Here is a 20,535-nt window from a genome sequence, read left to right as displayed (position 1 = left end):
AGTACTGCGTACAATAGCGAAACGGTGTGGAAACAGTGACTGTATCACCATGACATTGCATCGTATCATAAGGCAGCATCTTTAAGTCAATAGTTTGTGGACAGTGACATTTCTCAAATTGACTGGCCTGCCCATTGTACCGCCCTGAACCCGATGAAACACCCGTGAGATGAGTGAAACGTCAACATAGCTCCAGACCCCAGCGTCCAACATCACTCACTAGCTTCTCTGGCTTGGGCTCTTAAGGGAGTATCGGCTGCAATTCCTCCACAGACATTCAGACACCTCAGTGAAAGTGCCCCAGCTGTGGACACACCCTATGTTAACGTCCACTAACAGGTGCCCGGATACTTCTGGTCTGATAGTGTATTCTTCTCCCCATACGACTATTCAGTTTACTCCACATTAAATGAATAGCCATATGGGAGTGGTATCCGCTTTAGCCACACACTAAATAACAAGCTAGAAGTGCTGGTATCAGTTATCACGCACATCGCCTGCTGTACCGTGGCCTATAGACGCCTGCGTTTCACCTTGCAATGCTGAATACTTGAACGTGACACGCGCGGTATGCAAAAGATCGCCGCCTTATAATTGCTCATTCCCTCTATAAGCATCTCTAAAAATCGAAAACGATTTCTTTATTTCAATTTATTGGCTTTCAGGCCGTGCCCATTCAGCCATTTTAATAGTGGAATGTCAGCTGTGACTTTTTTATGTATATAGACTGAAGCGACGAGTGAAAATTTGTTCTAAAGCTGGGAATCGAACCCGGAACTGCTCCTTACCTTTTTTTTTGTTGTTGTAAATCAGATCTACCCGTAGTTGGCACCGCCATTAAACTCTACCATCAAAAAAAGAAATGAATTATCCCTCTTCAGGCGTTGCCCTAGCTATTGCCAACAATTCTCCCAAGGGAAAAGTTCCACGGGTCTATGATTCGTTTTTATTTTTTGTGATTACATGATTATAATTAGTAAATGTGCCCCCAAATGAAAATGCTATAAAACAAAATGTTACAATAAAAAATGTGATTCAAAGTATAAAGTAAAGTAGCTTTGTATATTGCCTGCACTACTTTAGCGAAAAGAATCTTTCTTTTAGAAATAGTGCAAGTGGAGTTTTCTTGTGCACCGCCACTAGCGTTTTCTATATCCATCAGTACCGTCTACAATATCTATAACAAACTCGTGCTGCATTGCTAATGCCTCCTGGAATCAACTAATAGCTTTCCTTTGTCACTGCTTGCAATTCAGGTCATTCTGTCTTCGATGAGATGATGCGCCGTACGTTACACTGAGCCTGACTCTTCCCACGCAAGTAGCGAGGACGGGGTTTAAGAAAACGCTGCGTAAATAGTTTGCTAAGAGCGTTCGATACTTCGGTGTGCGGGAAGAGCTGTATGAGAGTTTTGCAGGTACCGTCAGTAATCAAGCTCCACTTTCACCCTTTCGCCGAAGATGTAATCGATTTGTTTATAAATAAATAAATCTTCTGCTACCAGTCACGATTTTCTTTATTTTACTATTCGCACGACGCGTTTCGAGAAATAATTCCCATTTTCAAGTGCGTTTTTATGATGTGTGTTAAGCCATTTCTTTTGATGTTGTCAGTGTGTGTGAGTCTGCCTCATTTTGTTGACTTTTAAATTTTCTAATGGTCCATTTGTGTAGAGAGTCACACACGCTTAACATCACACACAACTTGTACATTTTACACACCGAAAATATCTTGTATCTACAGTCGCAGGCTTTCAAAAACCATTTATAATGGATCAAATCAGAAGTAATCGATTGTCATTCCCTTGAACCAAATAAAAGCATGATATTTGGCGAGGGGAATGTAACAGTCATCCGGATACAGAAGGGACCGAGGCTCAATCACGTCAGGTGGAATAGGTAGGTAACAAGCCAAGGTCTTCTGCGTCAGTCACCAAAAGACGGACGACACTTATTAGGCAAGTGCGTTAGCCACTAAGCCACCTTCGCAAGGTTGCGCACACAACTGCACGGTCTACCGTGGCAAGCCTCCCTCATCGATTCAAATTCTGACTGGCGCCCCAGTCTACTTTAAATTCCCACTTACACGCGAACAGAATGTTCTGGAATAGCACCTGAGCATCGCACGTAAACGGGAGATCCAGCCTGAAGCCCAGGTGCACATACTTACACAGATGACATCGCTGATAACCTCGTTTTCAGCGCCAGTAAGCACAGAACCAAACAAATGAAATGACACAATTTCAGAGACTTTACTGGTCCCATAGACATATGATTTTCTAATATTCTGCGTGGTGTCTGTTGTTCTATGTCGTGTCTCCCTACCACTTTCGCGCAACGACGCTCTAAGCGTGTTTTTTTAGGGAATTGACTAGTTTGAACCTTTGACCTGTTGCTGGTAAGGAGACGCCAGACCACACATGACATGTAGAGTTCAGAAGAGTTCAGTGAGACTAGCGATGATACAACCAAATACTTAATGATTTCAGCGTCAGCTCCACTGCACTCCCTGTAAAAGAATCTTAATACTAACTAAATTTAGTGGAAGGGGTTCAAGGCTTCCCTATTTTTAGTTAGCTGGTAAAATAACGTCGAAAAAGCAGTTAAGTTTACCATTGGAAATTTTATTCTACTCACAAAACATTGTTTATAAATTGCACTATTGATAAAAGGAAATGTTTTAATACAGGATGATAAAAACCAATTGCGTTCAACAAAAATGTGAACGAATATTCCCTGAATGGGTTTCCAAGTTGTACAATGGATCAAAGGATGACCTATGCCATATCACATCTATAATCTAGGTTTAAATTAAGTTTCACAAAAGAGAAAACTATCAAAATGGTCTACAGTGACCCTCAATTATCTTTAATTACTTATCTACCTTGTCATAAATTACAGTGGCTGATGTGGCTCCTCAATAATTATATAGCAGAGAAATCATTGCGTTTCAGATTTTAACTTACGTAGCAAATGTGAATACCATGAGCTTCGATTGACGATCGACACTAGTATTACGTAAAAAGGGGATGTAACAGATGAGACTTCTGCAGTTCTGAGTGAAGCCTTATGCCCTGTTATGTGACATCGCGTGCGTTCATTACCTTGTCAGTGTTCGTCAGGGGGCGGCGACTGGTGCAGCTCCATACAGCTCGCCATCTCCGAAGCAACTCTTTTCTAACTTCTCCTTACTACAATTTACCGAAGTTGGTTTAAAAACACTATCTGGCTGTGTTTTCATCTGACCAATCAGGGTCTCAATGTTAACCTTAAGCTCCGCCTACAAAAATTCTGTCTATCCAATGAGAAACGTTATACTTTTCGTGGTGGGGGCAATGTTTTTAAACTTTGCAACGTAACAGAGACGCGAAAAAGTCTCACGCTAAAACTTGCAGCTGGTGTGGCCCTTTTAGTGTTATCGTAAGATCTATACAGTTCTTCTGGAGGGCTCTAGCTTTTAACATGGGCTGGGGGGTGGTCCTGGTGGTTAGCTGGGGACGTGGGTGTTCGTCCCTTATCGTAGGGCCCTCTAGCTTAACACGGTTCTGCTCTCGGCTTCTGTTCTCGTTTCTCCCCTCGGAACTGCGTCTGTCTCACGGTGGGAAGGTATGACATGCATTTAGGCATTCTTGTGTTAGTCTGTGGTATTCCATTTGCTCACTCGTTACTCGTATTACTTTGGTTAATTTAATGTCACGATTTATTCGGAGCTATGTGACATACTACTGGATTTGCTTATCATGTCAGGGTTTTCATGGGAGGTGTTGGATTTGCCTGACACCTTACAGTTTTATATATATAGATTGAAGCGGCGAGTGAAAATTTGTACCAAGACCGGGAACCGAACCCGAGTCTCCTGCTTACTAGCCAGGTGCGTTAGCCATAAAGCCACCCTGGCACAGCAGCGCATACAACTGCGCGGGCTACCCTGACTCGCCTCCCTCAGCGATACACACATAAAATCATATTTGTATGAGACCAGTAAAGTCTCTGAAACTGTGCCATTTCATTTCTATAAGTATGTGCACCTGGATTACAGGCTGGATCCCCTATTACTTTCACTGCTGAAGTGCATTCCAGAACATCGAAAGCCTCGGAAATTATATTCGTGTGTAAGGGGGAATTTAAAGTAGACTGGGGGGAAGGGGGGGGGGCAGTGAGAATTTGGATCGAGGAGGAAGGCACGCCAGGGAAAATCGTTCAGTTTTGTGCGCCGTCGTGCCGAGGTAACTTAGTGCCTAATGCGTTTGCCTAGTAATCAGGAGACCCGAGTTCGATTCCCGGCCTTGGTACAAATTTTCACTCGCCGCTTCAGTCTATAAAAATAGAATCACATCTGTATGAGGCCAGTAAAGTCTCTGAAATTGTGTCATATCATTTGTCAACGATGCGAATGTAAGACAAAGCAACATCCAGAATCGAGAGGCGAAAATCTCCGAGCCTTCACCCTCCCCCCCCCCCCTCTCCTGCGTACAAATCCGCTGCGCTGATCGCGCGGTTCATGAAGTGGACATATCGAAAATTTGCAAGCCATGCCCGCGAAATGAGAGGCGCTTCCATTGCATACAGTCGTGCAGGATTCTAGATATAATTTTTTAATTTCATCCGTCTCAGTTGCGTTGTGTGGTTTGAGAATGGGCGTATCAGCCGTAAACCGGTAACCACTGCATTGGAATTTTATATCAGAGGCATTGAGACGGACGAAAAAAAAAGAAAATTTCCTCAGTTTTAGGGATACCCTGGTTAAATGGCAGTGGTATGAAATTTCCCAGTTTTAAATGATTAAAAGGAAAGTAGGGGGTTCGCAAAAAAGACATAGATCAATACTCCTCCCCGCACTCGCCTACAACGCTAACGCTAGCCAGTGATACTGGGCTGTCGGAGAGAGACGCGCGGCCTGTGGAGTACCACGTCTGACCACGTGACCTGGCGCTTGAGGCTCGGCTTTCGTGACCTCCTCACTCACTCACTCTCTCTCTCTCTCTCTCTCTCTCCCTCTCTTTCTCTCACCCTCTCCCCTGCGGCCGGCACGGAATGTATCGGCGTGTTGATCAGCGTGCAGCTGTTTCACGCGCGCCGACACATGTAGTGTTCGAGCAATGAATGACAAACTGCCGCCGAGCGCGTCTGTACTGTTTCACGCGTACTGTAATCCGCCGCGGAGTGGCTTTGAGATTTCGTCACCACTCGTCGTTCGCACATACGGGCGTCTTCAGCGCTTCTTACTTTCAGATAAATTTCGCTTTTCCTTGTAATCCTCTTTCGCATTAACTCGTTTGACATACTCTCAATCATCCTGGATCCATCATTGCATTATTTCTGTGATCAGACGCCCTTGCTATCGATACACCTCACTGACCAGAGAAGTGATCACAAACACAGGTCCGCCAACTGTCTGCGAATAGTGCAACACCTGTCGCATGGGTTTCAGCGCTTAGGCTGCTGTCCAGGAAGTAGGTAAAATTTGCCCAAAAAGTGTAGATGAGAACAACATATGGTTCCATCTCGTCTACCTCGCTTCCCAGTCTTGCAAGCGATTCTGTAAGGATTACGTTATACGAGCAGCGCAGAAAAAGGATTACCTTATATCATATCCACGACAAAGTTAAACTTATTTTCCTGGTGTTGTTGTTGTAGTCTTCAGTCCTGAGACTGGTTTGACGCAGCTCTCCATGCTACTCTATCCTGCGCAAGCTCCTTCATCTCCCAATATCTAAAAAATGGTTCAAATGGCTCTGAGCACTATTGGACTTAACATCTATGGTCATCAGTCCCCTAGAACTTAGAACTACTTAAACCTAACTAACCTAAGGACATCACACAACACCCAGTCATCACGAGGCTCCCAATACTTACTGCAACCTACATCCTTCTGAATCTGCTTGGTGTATTCATCTCTTGGTCTCCCTCTACGATTTTTACCCTCCACGCTGCCCTCCAATACTAAATTGGTGATCCCTTGATGCCTCAGAACATGTCCTACCAACCGATCCCTTCTTCTAGTCAAGTTGTTCCACAAACTTCTCTTCTCCCCAATCCTGTTCAACACCACCTCATTCGTTATGTGATCTACCCATCTAATCTTCAGCATTCTTCTGTAGCACCACATTTCGAAAGCTTCTATTCTCTTCTTGTCTAAACTATTTATCGTCCATGTGATTCTTGAGTTTCTCCCGGCGTATTTGATAATCAAAATATCCACGGGTGTACTGCCGGTCTACAGTGTCCAACGGGCACAATATTTCGGCGATCATACATGTCGCCATCATCAGGTGAACTGACGGACTGAGCTCCTGTGAACGTGCCGACATGGAGATCCGTACACTATGGCTGCTCAGGTGGAACTGCGTTCGGTCGCGGCGGCGGCGGATTTAAATACCCTCCGCCCGCGGCGCGCTCACTCCGCCGTCCGCGCCCCGCGCCACGGTCGCGCGGTGGAACAGATTGCGACGGCGTCTGAGATGACGTCGGTGTGATGGCTCCGTCCGCCGTGATCGTCACAACTATACATTTGCTCGATTTACTCTTGATTAACCCAATCGCTGGTTCCCAAGCCTTGCTAAGATTATAGCCACAGTCACGATTTATGAGGTCGTCATTGGTGCGAATTTCGATGGCCTCTCTAACGACGCTGTCCCAGTATCTCGACGTCTGTACCAGAATCCTCGTGCGTTCATACGCCATAGCGTGATTTTCCGACAAACAATGTTCAGCGACCGCCGACTTGCTCGGATACATCAGTCGAGTGTGCCTCTGGTGTTCACGGCATACTGGGACAGCGTCGTTAGAGAGACCATCGAAATTCGCACCAATGACGACCTCATAAATCGTGACTGTGGCTATAATCTTAGCAAGGCTTGGGAACCAGCGATTGGGTTAATCAAGAGTAAATCGAGCAAATGTATAGTTGTGACGACCACGGCGGACGGAGCCATCACACCGACGTCATCTCAGACGCCGTCGCAATCTGTTCCACCGCGCGACCGTGGCGCGGGGCGCGGACGGCGGAGTGAGCGCGCCGCGGGCGGAGGGTATTTAAATCCGCCGCCGCCGCGACCGAACCCAGTTCCACCTGAGCAGCCATAGTGTACGGATCTCCGTGCCGGCACGTTCACAGGAGCTCAGTCCGTCAGTTCACCTGATGATGGCGACATGTATGATCGCCGAAAATTTGTGCCCGTTGGACACTGTAGACCGGCAGTACACCCGTGGATATTTTGATTATTTATCGTCCATGTTTCACTTCCAAACATGGCTACACTCCATACAAATACTTTCAGAATAGACTTTCTCACACTTAAATCTATACTCGATGTTAACAAATTTCTCTTCTTCAGAAACGCTTTCCTTGCCATTGCCAGTCTACATTCTATATCCTCTCTACTTCGACGATCGTCAGTTCTTTTGCTCCCCAAACAGCAAAACTCCTTTACTACTTTAAGTGTCTCATTTCCTAATCTAATTCCCTCAGCATCTCCCGACTTAATTCGACTACATTCCATTATCCTCGTTTTGCTTTTGTTGATGTTCTTCTTATATCCTCCTTTCAAGACAGTGTCCATTCCGTTCAACTGCTCTTCCAAGTCCTTTGCTGTCTCTGACAGAATTACAATCTCATCGGCGAACCTCAAAGTTTTTATTTCTTCTCCATGGATTTTAATACCTACTCCGAATTTTTCTTTTGTTTCCTTCACTGCTTGCTCAATATACAGATTGAATAACATCGGGGAGATGCTACAACCCTGTCTTACTCCCTTCCCAACCACTGCTTCCCTTTCATACCCCTCAACTCTTATAACTGCCATTTGGTTTCAATTCAAATTGTAAATAGCCTTTCGCTCCCTATATTTTACCCCTGCCGCCTTCAGAATTTGAAAGAGGGTATTCCAGTCAACATTGTCAAAAGCTTTCTCTAAGTCTACAAATGCTAGAAACGTAGGTTTGCCTTTCCTTAATCTAGCTTCTAAGATAAGCCGTAGGGTCAGTATTGCCTCACGTGCTCCAATATTTCTACGGAATCCAAACTGATCTTTCCCATGGTCGGCTTCTACTAGTTTTTCCATTCGTCTGTAAAGAATTCGCGTTAGTATTTTGCAGCTGCGACTTATTAAACTGATAGTACGGTAACTTTCACATCTGTCAACACCTGCTTTCTTTGGGATTGGAATTATTATATTCTTCTTGAAGTCTGAGGGTATTTCGCTTGTCTCATACATCTTGCTCACAAGATGGTAGAGTTTTGTCAGGACTGGCTCTCCAGAGGCCGTCAGTAGTTCTAATGGAATGTTGTCTACTCCCGGGGCCTTGTTTCGACTCAGGTCTTTCAGTGCTCTGTCAAACTCTTCACGCAGTATCATATCTCCCATTTCATCTTCATCTACATCCTCTTCCATTTCCATAATATTGTCCTCAAGTACATCGCCCTTGTATAGACCCTCTATATACTCCTTCCACCTTTCTGCTTTCCATTCTTTGCTTAGAACTGGGTTTCCATCTGAGCTCTTGATATTCATACAAGTGGTTATCTTTTCTCCAAAGGTCTCTTTAATTTTCTTGCAGGCAGTATCTACCTTACCCCTAGGGAGATAAGCCCCTACATCCTTACATTTATCTTCTAGCCATCCCTGCTTAGCCATTTTGCACTTCCTGTCGATCTCATTTTTGAGACGGTTGTATTCCTTTTTGTCTGCTTCATTTACTGCATTCTTATATTTTCTCCTTTCATCAATTAAATTCAATATTTCTTCTGTTACCCAAGGATTTCTACTAGCCCTCGTATTTTTACCTACTTGATCCTCTGCTGCCTTCACTACTTATCCCTCAAAGCTACCCATTCTTCTTCTACTGTATTTCTTTCCCCCATTCCTGCCATTTGTTCGTTTACGCTCTCCCTGAAACTCTGTACAACCCCTGGTTTAGTCAGTTTATCCAGGTCCCATCTCCTTAAATTCCCACCTTTTTGCAGTTTCTTCAGTTTTAATCTACAGTTCATAACCAAGAGATTGTGGTCAGAGTCCACATCTGCCCCTGGAAATGTCTTACAATTTAAAACCTGGTTCCTAAATCTCTGTCTTACCATTATATAATCTATCTGACACCTTCCAGTATCTCCAGGCTTCTTCCATGTATACAACCTTCTTTTATGATTCTTGAACCAAGTGTTAGCTATGATTAAGTTGCGCTCTGTGCAAAATTCTACCAGGCGGCTTCCTCTTTCATTTCTTAGCCCCAATCCATATTTACCTACTACGTTTCCTTGTCTCCCTTTTCCTACTACCGAATTCCAGTCACCCATGACTATTAAATTTTCGTCTCCCTTCACTATCTGAATAATTTCTTTTATTTCATCATACATTTCTTCAATTTCTTCGTCATCTGCAGAGCTAGTTGGCATATAAACTTGTACTACTGTAGTAGGCGTGGGTTTTGTGTCTATCTTGGCCACAATAATGCGTTCACTGTGCTGTTTGTAGTAGCTTACCCGCATTCCTATCTTTTTATTCATTATTAAACCTACTCCTGCATTACCCCTATTTGACTTTGTATTTATAACCCTGTATTCGCCTGACCAAAAGTCTTGTTCCTCCTGCCACCGAACTTCACTAATTCCCACTATATCTAACTTTAACCTATCCATTTCCCTTTTTAAATTTTCTAACCTACCTGCCCGATTAAGGGATCTGACATTCAACGCTCCGATCCGTAGAACGCCAGTTTTCTTTCTCCTGATAACGACGTCCTCTTGAGTAGTCCCCGCCCGGAGATCCGAATGGTGGACTATTTTACCTCCGGAATATTTTACCCAAGAGGACGCCATCATCATTAACCATACAGTAAAGCTGCATGCCCTCGGGAAAAATTACGGCTGTAGTTTCCCCTTGCTTTCAACCGTACGCAGTACCAGCACAGCAAGGCCGTTTTGGTTAGTGTTACAAGGCCAGATCAGTCAATCATCCAGACTGTTGCCCCTGCAACTACTGAAAAGGCTGCTGCCCCTGTTCAGGAACCACGCGTTTGTCTGGCCTCTCAACAGATACCCCTCCGTTGTGGTTGCACCTACGGTACGGCTATCTGTATCGCTGAGGCACGCCAGCCTCCCCACCAACGGCAAGGTCCATCGTTCATGGGGGGGGGGGGGGGTTCCTATTGTTTTCTAAATCCACCAATTGCTCAGTGGACCTCAGTATGTGACGCTGCTGTTGCTGTGGACTCCAGTCCGGCGAGTGGTTTGATGCAACTCTCCACACTTGTTCATTCCTTGCAAATCTCTACTACTGCTGCCCACACCAACTAAACAGGCTTAATATATCAAGATGGTCCGAAAGAACAGATACCATCTTCATATAGTTAAGGCTAGCGGGCCATTGACCTTCTGTGCTGTATGCACACGCATTGCCCGAACTCTTACGGGACTCTGTAAGATTGTCTGCCGCCAATAATGAGAGTAATTGGCAGGAGCACTACGAATGTAGTGTGTGGACAGCGTGCAAGGGATAAATCCCTGCAGTCACACTATCCTCTGTGCCTTCGGTGGCTCAGATGGACGCCGGCACGGTAGCTCAGCGTGTTCGGTCAGAAGGTTAGCCACCTTTTGTAATAAAAAAACTGAGTGAATGGATCAGCGAACAACCTGAACGGGTGTCATCGGACGCCCGCCCCGAACAAATTCAACGAACAATATAGAGAAAAGAAAAAAAAAAGATGAATAGAGCGTCTGCAGATCCTGGTTTCGAGTCCCGGTCGGGGCACACATTTTCAACTGTCCCCGTTGATGTATATCAACGCCTGTCGACAGCTTAGGGGCTTGATTTAATTATCATTTCATTTGAACCTGCTTCCCTCCGTAAGCCCCCTCCCCACCGCACACACACACTCTCCTTCATTACCAAATTGACTATTTCTGAGGCTTGAGGATGTATCCTATGAACCAATCCCTTCTTTTAGTCAAATTGTACCAAAGGTCAGTTCTCTCCAGTTCGATTCAGTACCTCCTCATTAGTTATTCGACCTACTCATCTTGTCCGCAGCGTTCTTCTATAGCACCACATTTGAAATGTGTCTATTCTGTTCTTGTCTACGCTGTTTATCGCCCAGGTTTCACTTCCAATCACCATTAAACTGCATACAAATACCTACAGAAAAGATTCGCAAACATTTAAATTTATAATCGATGTTAAATTTATTTTACAAGTCGAAACGCTTTTCTTTCTATTAATCTTCTGCATTTTATAACCTTTCTACTTCGGCCATCGTATAATACTTTAAATATTCAAGTTGTGAACATTAAAGTTCAATTTAATGTTTTGTGTGCTTCTCATATGCTCAATACTCTGTCGCAGGCAACGTTGCTTTATACCACTAAGTGTCAAGATATGACATGTATCTGTCTTGTTTGCATTCGAATTTAACACATTTTATGATACAACACCTTGCATGGCACTGTCATACCTCGACTCTTTTACGCATATCTACCATCCATTCATTGAATTATATGTCCTGCACACTTCAGGTTCAGTTTTGTTGCATTCACAATCAGGTGTTCCACCCTAGCCTGTTCCCTGGTCCATTTGACTATTTTACTGTCCCTCGTGGTAATTCTCAACACGCCTGCTTTGCTGAGCAACAGTCAGATTTTTATTTAAAAATCTATATTTCATTTCCACGGACGATTTAGTACACTGTAACACAAAAAAACGATGCGCCACGAAGTAATTATACGAATGGGACGGAAATTGATAGTGATACACATGTACAGACAAACAAAGGATTACAGTTTCCAAAAAAAATGGTTCATTTACTCTAGAGAAAGAGCTTCAGAAATTGACTAAGTCAATAAAACGATGCCGGCCGATGTGGCCGAGCGGTTCTAAGCGCTACAGTCTGGAACCGCGCGACCGCTACGGTCGCAGGTTCGAATACTGCCTCGGGCATGGATGTGTGTGATGTCCTTAGGTTAGTTAGGTTTAAGTAGTTCTAAGTTCTAGGGGACTGATGACCTCAGAAGTTAAGTCCCATAGTGCTCAGAGCCATTTGCACCATCAATGAAGCGATACTCCACCTCTGGCCCTTATGCAAGCAGTCACTCGGTTTGGCATTGAATGGTAGAGTTGTTGGATTTCCTCCTGAGGGATTTCGTGCCAAATTCTGTGCAATTGACACATTGGAGCGTCCAAATCGCGAGATGCTTGGAGGGCCCTGCCTACAATGCTCCAAATGTTCTCAGTTGAGGAGAGATCAGATGACCTTGCTGCCCGAGATATGGCTTCGCAAGCACGAAGACAAGCAGTAAAAGCACGCACCGTGTGCGTGCGCGCATTACTTTGCTGACACGTAAACGCAGAATGTCTAACCATGAGGAGTAACAAACTGGAGGTGGATATCGTCGACGTACCGCTGTTCTGTAAGTGTTCAAAAATGGTTCAAATGGCTCTGAGAACTATGGGACTTAACTTCTAAGGTCATCATTCCCCTAGAACTTAGAACTACTTAAACCTAACTAACCTAAGGACATCACACACACGTCCATGCGCGAGGCAGAATTCGAACCTGCGATCGTAGCGGTCGCGCGGTTCCAAACTGTAGCGCCTAGAACCGCTCGGCCACCCCGGCCGGCTGCTGTATGTGTGACGCAGATGAAAACCATAGGGGCCATGTTGTGAAATGAAATCGCACCCCAGCCGTCGCTCTTGGCTGTCGAGCTGTATGGTGTGCGACCATCAGATTGACATCCTACCACTGTCCGGGGCGTCTCCAGACATGTCTACTGCCTGGAATCTCAATGACTGGCGTAGACTTGTGTCCAGTAATGAGTCCCGCTTCGAAATAAACCCCGATGACCAGCGAAAAGGTGTCTGGAGGCGCCCCGGATAGTGGTAGGATGGCAATCTGATGGTCGCACACCATACAGCTCGACAGCCAAAGCGACGGCTGGGGTGCGATTTCTTTTCATAACAGGACAGCTTCGTTTGTCATCCGCAGCGTGACGTAAGAGCATAACTCAGGAACGTCTGACCAAATTTCAAACCTTTGGTGTATACAAGACTCATTATTTGTATAATGATGCTGTGGAAGTAAGATGCCCCCGTTACCGCTAAGGGTGGAGATGACGATGACAAGAGGTAGCAAATAGAAACGTAAGAAAATGACCTGTTGGTAGTTCTTTCCTGTAATTAGGTGACTAGGTATACTTTAAAAGTATGAAGCGCAATCTGTGTGCGTCAACAGCATCGTGTTTTAGGGCCAAAGACTCAGTACCACAGATGCATTTAACGTCCTCTCTAGAGTGGTATGGCATAAAACGACGGAGAATCTGACAGTTGCTTTCTGCACCCCGTTTTCTCGAAGCGATAATCAGTTACGGGCAGAATTACAAGTTTCTTCACAATTCACGTGAAACTGCATGCCTAAATTCATTAGAGACACGGATGAAATGTGCGCATAAATATGTGTGAAATACATTAAATGTATGGTGTGCCCCTAACAATAGGTTTTATGCAACATGTAACGCCTTCAAAAAACAAGCGCGGGATTTTCGCATTCTCTTGCTCTTTACACGCAGCCCGTTAGTACTACAGAAAAAATGAAAGGGATATTTTTGTAAGAAATTTAATTTAGTTAAATTCTCCACTGGGATAAGTTTTCGCAGAGGCTGCGGTTTACACCTTTTGGAGGTCACATCTGTACCTTTTTTTTTTTAATAATTCGAAAACTATGGTCTCTAGAGAAAACGTATCTCAGTAAAAAAATATAACTACATTCAATTTCCCACATTAAAGCCCTGTTCGTTTTTTCTATAGGACTAATAGTTTACGTGTAGCGAGCGAGTGAATATGAGCATCTTGTAAGTGGTATTTCAAAGCATTGCCGGTCGCATAAAACACATGGATAGGGGTAGCTATGTGAGTGAGTGAAATACAGGGAACATATGTGTTTGCTTTTTACATGTGTACCTATTTACAAATAAAAAGTCATTGCAATGCACGCTGTGCGTAGCTAGTAAACATAAACATTCCGATATAATGGTAGCTCAGTTTTGAAAACCATATTCAAGTAACGAAATGAATTCTAGGCTGCTTATACTCTTCTACTTATTTTTCTGACTACCCAATGACTATTTTCAACTATACTAAATACAGAAACTCAAACAATTCGTTGTTAGTTTGTAATATTTTCTTTTCTGTTTGTGAGTTAAGTATTTATTTTTAGTGTAGTTGATTTTCATGTCTTGCCGGCCGCGGTGGCCGTGCGGTTCTGGCGCTGCAGTCCGGAACCGCGGGACTGCTGCGGTCGCAGGTTCGAATCCTGCCTCGGGCGTGGGTGTGTGTGATGTCCTTGGGTTGGTTAGGTTTAAGTAGTTCTAAGTTCTAGGGGACTTATGACCTAAGATGTTGAGTCCCATAGTGCTCAGAGCCATTTGAACCATTTTTTTCATGTCTTACTTCACACTTGATTTGTTAAATTGTTCCATTAGTTGTTATAATTTATTTGAAGCACAGGTAAACAGTACAGTGTCAGTTGCAAATGGGAGGTGATCCAGGCATGTTCTATTAACACATATAATTTCTTCGTATTCCCAGTGTATGGACATGTAAAGTTCCTCTCCAAATATTGAGAATAGTTCCGGAGATATTATATCTCCTTGAATAACTCATTTTGTAATTCTAAATTTCTCACTGTCTTCATGATATCTCATGGTATTGACGTATATACTCTAAGAGCCTATTAACATATATTGAGTCAATCTCTTGTTTCCAAGTATTTCCAGTACAGAGTTTGTTGAAACTCAGACAAAAAGGTTCTAAGAAACTGTTAATCCCAGACAAAGAGGTGACTAGTCTTAATGTCTCAGTCCTATAACTTCGAAAATGACTAGAAAACGATTGTGCTATATGCACTTCTATAACGAATTTGTTCCTTTGGCTGTTCAAAATCAGTGTTTATGCTTAGAAGTTAGAGATAATTCTACTAAACATCTTGCACATTTCGCTGACGAGATTGGTATGTCTATAGATGTGTGTGTGTTTGTGTGAGTGTCCGTATTTCCGAAGACAGTTCTCGTCACAAGATTATTATTGTTCATTACTTAAAACTTCCGGGCTGAGAGGCCGTGGTCGATCTGTAAAACTTCTTCCTCCTGGCATTTCGTTGCCAACTTTGGGCAACATCTTCCGAGGTGAGTCAACGACTGGAGGTCCCGTTTATATAGCGCGCATAGAGGGCACCACCATACGTCACGTGGGGCGGACTATCAGTCTATCTCTGACCAACGTCGTTATTCTCGATTGAAGGTAATCGACTGTCACATCGTTGGTGCAAAGTCAACCGCCATATATTGTCTAACTTTTAGCCTTCCTCTTTTCTATTAAAATTATCGTGGTGTTTGTGAATCTCTATTGCTTCCCTATACATATGTGCATAATAATAATGCGATGTCCTGGCTAGCACGCTAGTCTCATTAAATTTTATTTCATGATCACCGTCTTTATAAACATATTCCGCTACAGCTGAATTGTCGGTATGTCCCAGTCGACAGTTCCTTTTGTGTTCGGTTTAGCGAGTATTGACACTTCTTTTCGTTGTTCCAATATAAACCTTCCCACAGCTGCACGGAATTTTATACACCCCAGGAGTTGCTAAGGGATGTCGAGCGCCTTTCGCTGATCTTAAACACTTACTAACCTTTTTGGGGATCTAAAGATTGTTTCAGTTTGAAACTTGGCCAGAATTTTCCCAATACCGCCTGTAAGAAAAATTTTTCCAGCTGACGGTTGTTGTTGCTGAATGTTGTCAGACACTTATCTTCTGAGATGAAGTGCTCGATTTATCTACTTGTCAGCGTATCCATTTTTCTTCGCAAATGAGACGAGCGTGCTAGCCAGGACAATGTATTATTATGCAAGAATGTATAGGGAAGCTATAGAGATTCAGAAGCACCACAATAATTTTAATAGAAGAAAGGAAGGCTTAAAGTTAAAGAAGATATGGTGGTCGACTTTGCACCAACGATGTGACAATCGATTACCTTCAATCGACACTAATGACGTTAGTCAGAGATAGACTTACAGTCGACCCCGCGGGACGTGTGGTGGTGTCCTCTATGCGCTCTATATGAACGGGACCTCCACGACCTGGAAGCCTGTCGTTGACTCACCTCGGAAGATGTTGCCTGCAGTTGGCAACGAAACATCAGGAAGAATAAGTTTTACGGATCGACCTAGGCCTATCAGCCCGGAAGTTTTAACTAATGAAGACGTCGGCCGTGAAAGTCTACACGTTATGAATAGTTATTTACACTGCTACAACACAACTATTCAATGCTAAGGCTTCCCGCCAACTGGAGCTGTAGAGAACAAGCCAATACCTGGCGCATACCAATGCCGCCAACTGTTAAAGAGTTACGAAGGTGGATTGCATTACGTTTCAGTTAACCCTCGTAATTTCCACTGAACATGTATCTGCAGCTGAGACAAATTGTTTAAATGACTTGAAACTGCCTGAGCCATAATTTATTTTTATTTGTTGTACTGTTCTACAATTTCTGTCTTATGCCATTTTCAACAATTCGGATAAACAGAAGCAACAGGAATTCAGTGAATTAACAATCGGTTAAAAGTTAAACACAGAAACAAAGATCATGAAAGGAGAGCTTCTGTTAAGTTTGGAAGGTAGGAGACGAGGTACTGGCAGAAGTAAAGCTGTGAGGACGGGGCGTGAGTCGTGCTTGGGTAGCTCAGTCGGTAGAGCACTTGCCCGCGAAAGGCAAAGGTCCCGAGTTCGAGTCTCCGTCCAGCACACAGTTTTAATCTACCAGGAAGTTTCATCATGAAATGTGTTTGGGTTACTAAAAGCTTACTGCAAAAACGTCGGTGATGGTACATTATGCCTTACTAAAGTTCACCTTAAAATATAATGTCCTCTTGCGATTTATATTCTTACCTGTGAATCCATCTTTTAATTCCATTGTTTAAAATATTGTTTATGTTCCAGATGTGGCACATCCAAAGGCACATATCTGGAAGGCTGAGGAGGTGGCGACGGTGGGCGAGCTGCTGCTTGATATCTCCATCAATTTGGCAAAGACGTGAGTAATTATTAGTCGACCACAGTATTACTGCAAGTCTCATGTGTTTATCTGCAAACAAGAAGCGCATCACAATTTGCTCTGCTGTCCTAACGAGCAACAACTGGCTCATGAAGTTATTTGCGCTTTCACAACGTATACGGTAGCAGAAAAAAATGGATACAGTTTTTGCTTACTATAAAGTCAACACGTGTTTCAGATTGCTGTCACGTGAGACCAAGTACAATAATAGTGTGGTTGGGAAGTACTAAATGTTGTTTTGCCTTCGTCGGTTTATTAAGTGATTATTCATTTAAGACATTCTGTTCTGCCACTGACCTGCCATTATATTCCAGGTAATCGTAAGTAATGAGTCATACATTTGTCATGAATACAATATACTGTTATTCTTAAATTCAGGCAAGTAAATGTTATCTGACATTAGTTTCCACTGACCGAAAACAGCAGCACTTCAGTGACCAGGTACAAAATTATTCAAGTCTCCTCAGATGGCTATTAAAACTGGATTGCAGTACCTAAAACTGTGACGAACAAAAGAGTAACGACCTATATTGCCTTTCTGAATATACATTTATTGCCTTCCTTGCAAACTATTGATAATCATTTATTCCACGAAGAAATTAGTCGTTATATGAGAACTCAAACACCGTTATACCGCCTTTAATTTTTCTCTTTAAGGGCGTATTTAACTAGTTCTAGAGAGCAGATGTCTATGGACACAGTTTAAAGATTCGATATTTCGTTACAAACCCTGTACTATAACCAAGGAACTAATATATCATTTGTCGGTATACAAATACTTTTGGACATGGGAAGGAAGATTCCTGCTGTGGATGTACCTCAAAATCATATTCCACTTCAACTCAGGCGCCTTCTCATCCATAGAAGATCGCTCATTACTTTTTGTCATGATCTAGGCAAGAGAAGTAATAGAATAGAATTGTAAGAAATGAATAACGAGAAGAGAGAGAAACGCAGAATTAATTTTTGGTGTCACTTTCTAGGACGTCGGTTCTGTAGAATAGGGAAGGCCATAAGACAAAAACTATGGGGAACCCTGCAAAGGTCTAGCGGTTCTAGGCCCGCAGTCCGGAACCGCGCGACTGCTACGGTCGCAGGTTAGAATCCTGCCTCGGACATGGATGTGTGTGATGTCCTTAGGTTAGTTAGGTTTAAGTAGTTCTAAGTTCTAGGGGACTGATGACCACAGATGTTAAGTCCCATAGTGCTCAGAACCATTTGAACCCTGCTTAGAGTATTCAGAGGACATCTGGTATGTAATCGAATCAACAACAGTGGATATATCACGGGGAGCTGTGAAGAAGCATTTAATGGGACAGGTGTCGCATTTAGAAGATCATAACTAATTCCTTAAATTTTTTCATAATTTCATTAAAGTGGAAGGAGTTCGAGCAGAAATTATTCTCTAATTATTGCTGCAAAACCACGTGCTGAGGTTTATATGTAATATCGTGTGGTTCCATACTTAGCGGATACGTAGGAATCGATATCTGTTTCTTTTGTTTCAACAAAGATCTCTACCTAACGTGGACCATTTTTATGTTCAGTTATTAACGATTCTCTATTGAAAGCAGCCTGGAGGCCGCTCATGCAGGGGCCAGTGAAACCCAGGCGCTTATTAAAAACAAAAAAGAAGTCGCAGTCAAGGCTGCTTCATTTTTATTACCTTCACTGATAGCCGCGGTAATAACCTGGACCCTGCACAACTGCGCCGCTTTCTCTGGAAAGGCTGTTTCGTGAAAGCCTCCTCTCTTTTCTCCTGTCTATAAGGTTTATGATTCAATGTGAAAAAAAAATGAACAAAATGCAAAACACAAGTCGATAAGGAAGGAAACAGACAAAAATACAAGGTACCGCAACCGAGATAACTAGACTACTCGTGCGACTGTCGTACACGTGAAACTGGATTATTACCGTTCCGTCTTACTTTGGTTTACTATAGTGAACGGACGATTTTTAAGAGATGCACTTGCAAAAAATTATGGGGGTTAAGTATTAATAGTGCATACCTAAATCTTATGTTCAGCCAAAAAATCAGAGAAAGTCATTATCCCACATAGTGCAAAAGATAAAAAACGTAAAAGTTATGGGAAAGAGCATTATACGTATCCCTTCTGAAAACGGCTGAATATAATAAAAGTAGATATAATATGCTTAGTTAATGATACTTTCACAGAACACGTAGTTGCTCTTGAAAGTACTTTTCAGGGAGCACTATGTCTGAACACAGGTGTAAGTACATGCACGTAACAAAATTTGTCTATATTAGAATACATTTTTTTCAGGAGGAGAGGAATTAGATTAGTTTGGATAAAAGATAATTTTTGCACTTTTTGTTGGATAGATCCGTAGTAGGAACGTTCTCAAAGATGTCATTAGACAAGAAGACATACTACATATGTACAAGAAAAGAGATGTAGTTAATTTCCTCCCACTGGTTAAACAGCCCTCATGGACAACATCTGAAATATATTTTCATTAAGAGGTAATAACAAACGTGTCGCAAAACATGTAAATGTACAGTACACTGAGGTGTATATGATACATAATTCTTAGGCTATTACAGCCACGCATCATCAAACAGAAAATCAATTTACAACATTTGTTTATAACAGGGGGTCGATTGTAAACATGATGGATGGAAAAAGTAAGTAAACTGTTTATTATTTCTAAAGTAATGCCCATAGCTGTTAACAAATTAATCCCACAGTGGACCACAACGCTCAATGACCTTATGCAAAAAGGGTATATTCGGTTGATTCACTAAGAAATTCGTCAGCTGAGTAGGAGCTGGCCACCAGTACGTCCTTTAGGTCCTTCGAAATTTTTTGCGGTTGCTACCAAGCTGCATAAAATAGTCTCAGTTCATTTGTCACGTCAAACCTGGCTAAAATCTCGAGCTTACCACGGGATCCTCATCAGGAACAACTTGTTGTCGTGACTGCTGTTGTGGTAACCGTTTATAGTCCATGGACGGCTTGTGATTGATCCGGAGTACGTCATCTTTACGTCACACTGCCAGATATTGTGTCCATCCTTGCACTGTTGGTGCCAGCACGTTCGTACGAATGTAAACAATCGAGCGCATTTCTCTGTGTCTTCTCAGCGTCGAGAATTTACTTCCACGCAGTGTTAACAAAATAACACAGCAACCAGATATGCAAAATCATTATGAAAATCTGTGTAACAGCTTGCTTATCCATCTTTTGAACGAAATACATCACTGATTCTGCGTGTCAGGGATCCTACAATTTGCTGTTAGGTTTGTGGAGGTTCTTGGCAAGAGATGTCTACGCACAGGTTATGTAATTCTCGTAAGTAACAGGCCGTCGGTTTTTGTACGTGGTGATGGCTTCCGATAGTGATCCTGATGGGTTCCATAGGATTTACATCATGCGAATTTGGTCGTCCTCTATAATGCTCCTCAAACCATTG

The 20,535-nt window shown here is 43.0% G+C and overlaps 1 protein-coding gene across 1 annotated transcript in view; it reads left to right on the top strand.

The window, feature by feature from the left end:
* LOC126262357 (peroxidase-like) overlaps positions 1-20,535 on the top strand; it is a 291,332-nt gene that overhangs the window by 137,990 nt on the left and 132,807 nt on the right. The window contains exon 4 of the mRNA XM_049958941.1: positions 16,986-17,079. Within this exon, the coding sequence (XP_049814898.1) occupies positions 16,986-17,079 (94 nt within the window). The remainder of the gene's footprint in view (positions 1-16,985; positions 17,080-20,535) is intronic.

The sequence above is a fragment of the Schistocerca nitens genome, chromosome 1 (genome assembly GCF_023898315.1).
Source record: "Schistocerca nitens isolate TAMUIC-IGC-003100 chromosome 1, iqSchNite1.1, whole genome shotgun sequence".
Classification (NCBI taxonomy): Eukaryota; Metazoa; Arthropoda; class Insecta; order Orthoptera; family Acrididae; genus Schistocerca; species Schistocerca nitens.
The sequence above is the reverse complement of the archived record's forward strand: the minus strand, read 5'-3'. Positions and strand labels throughout refer to the sequence as shown.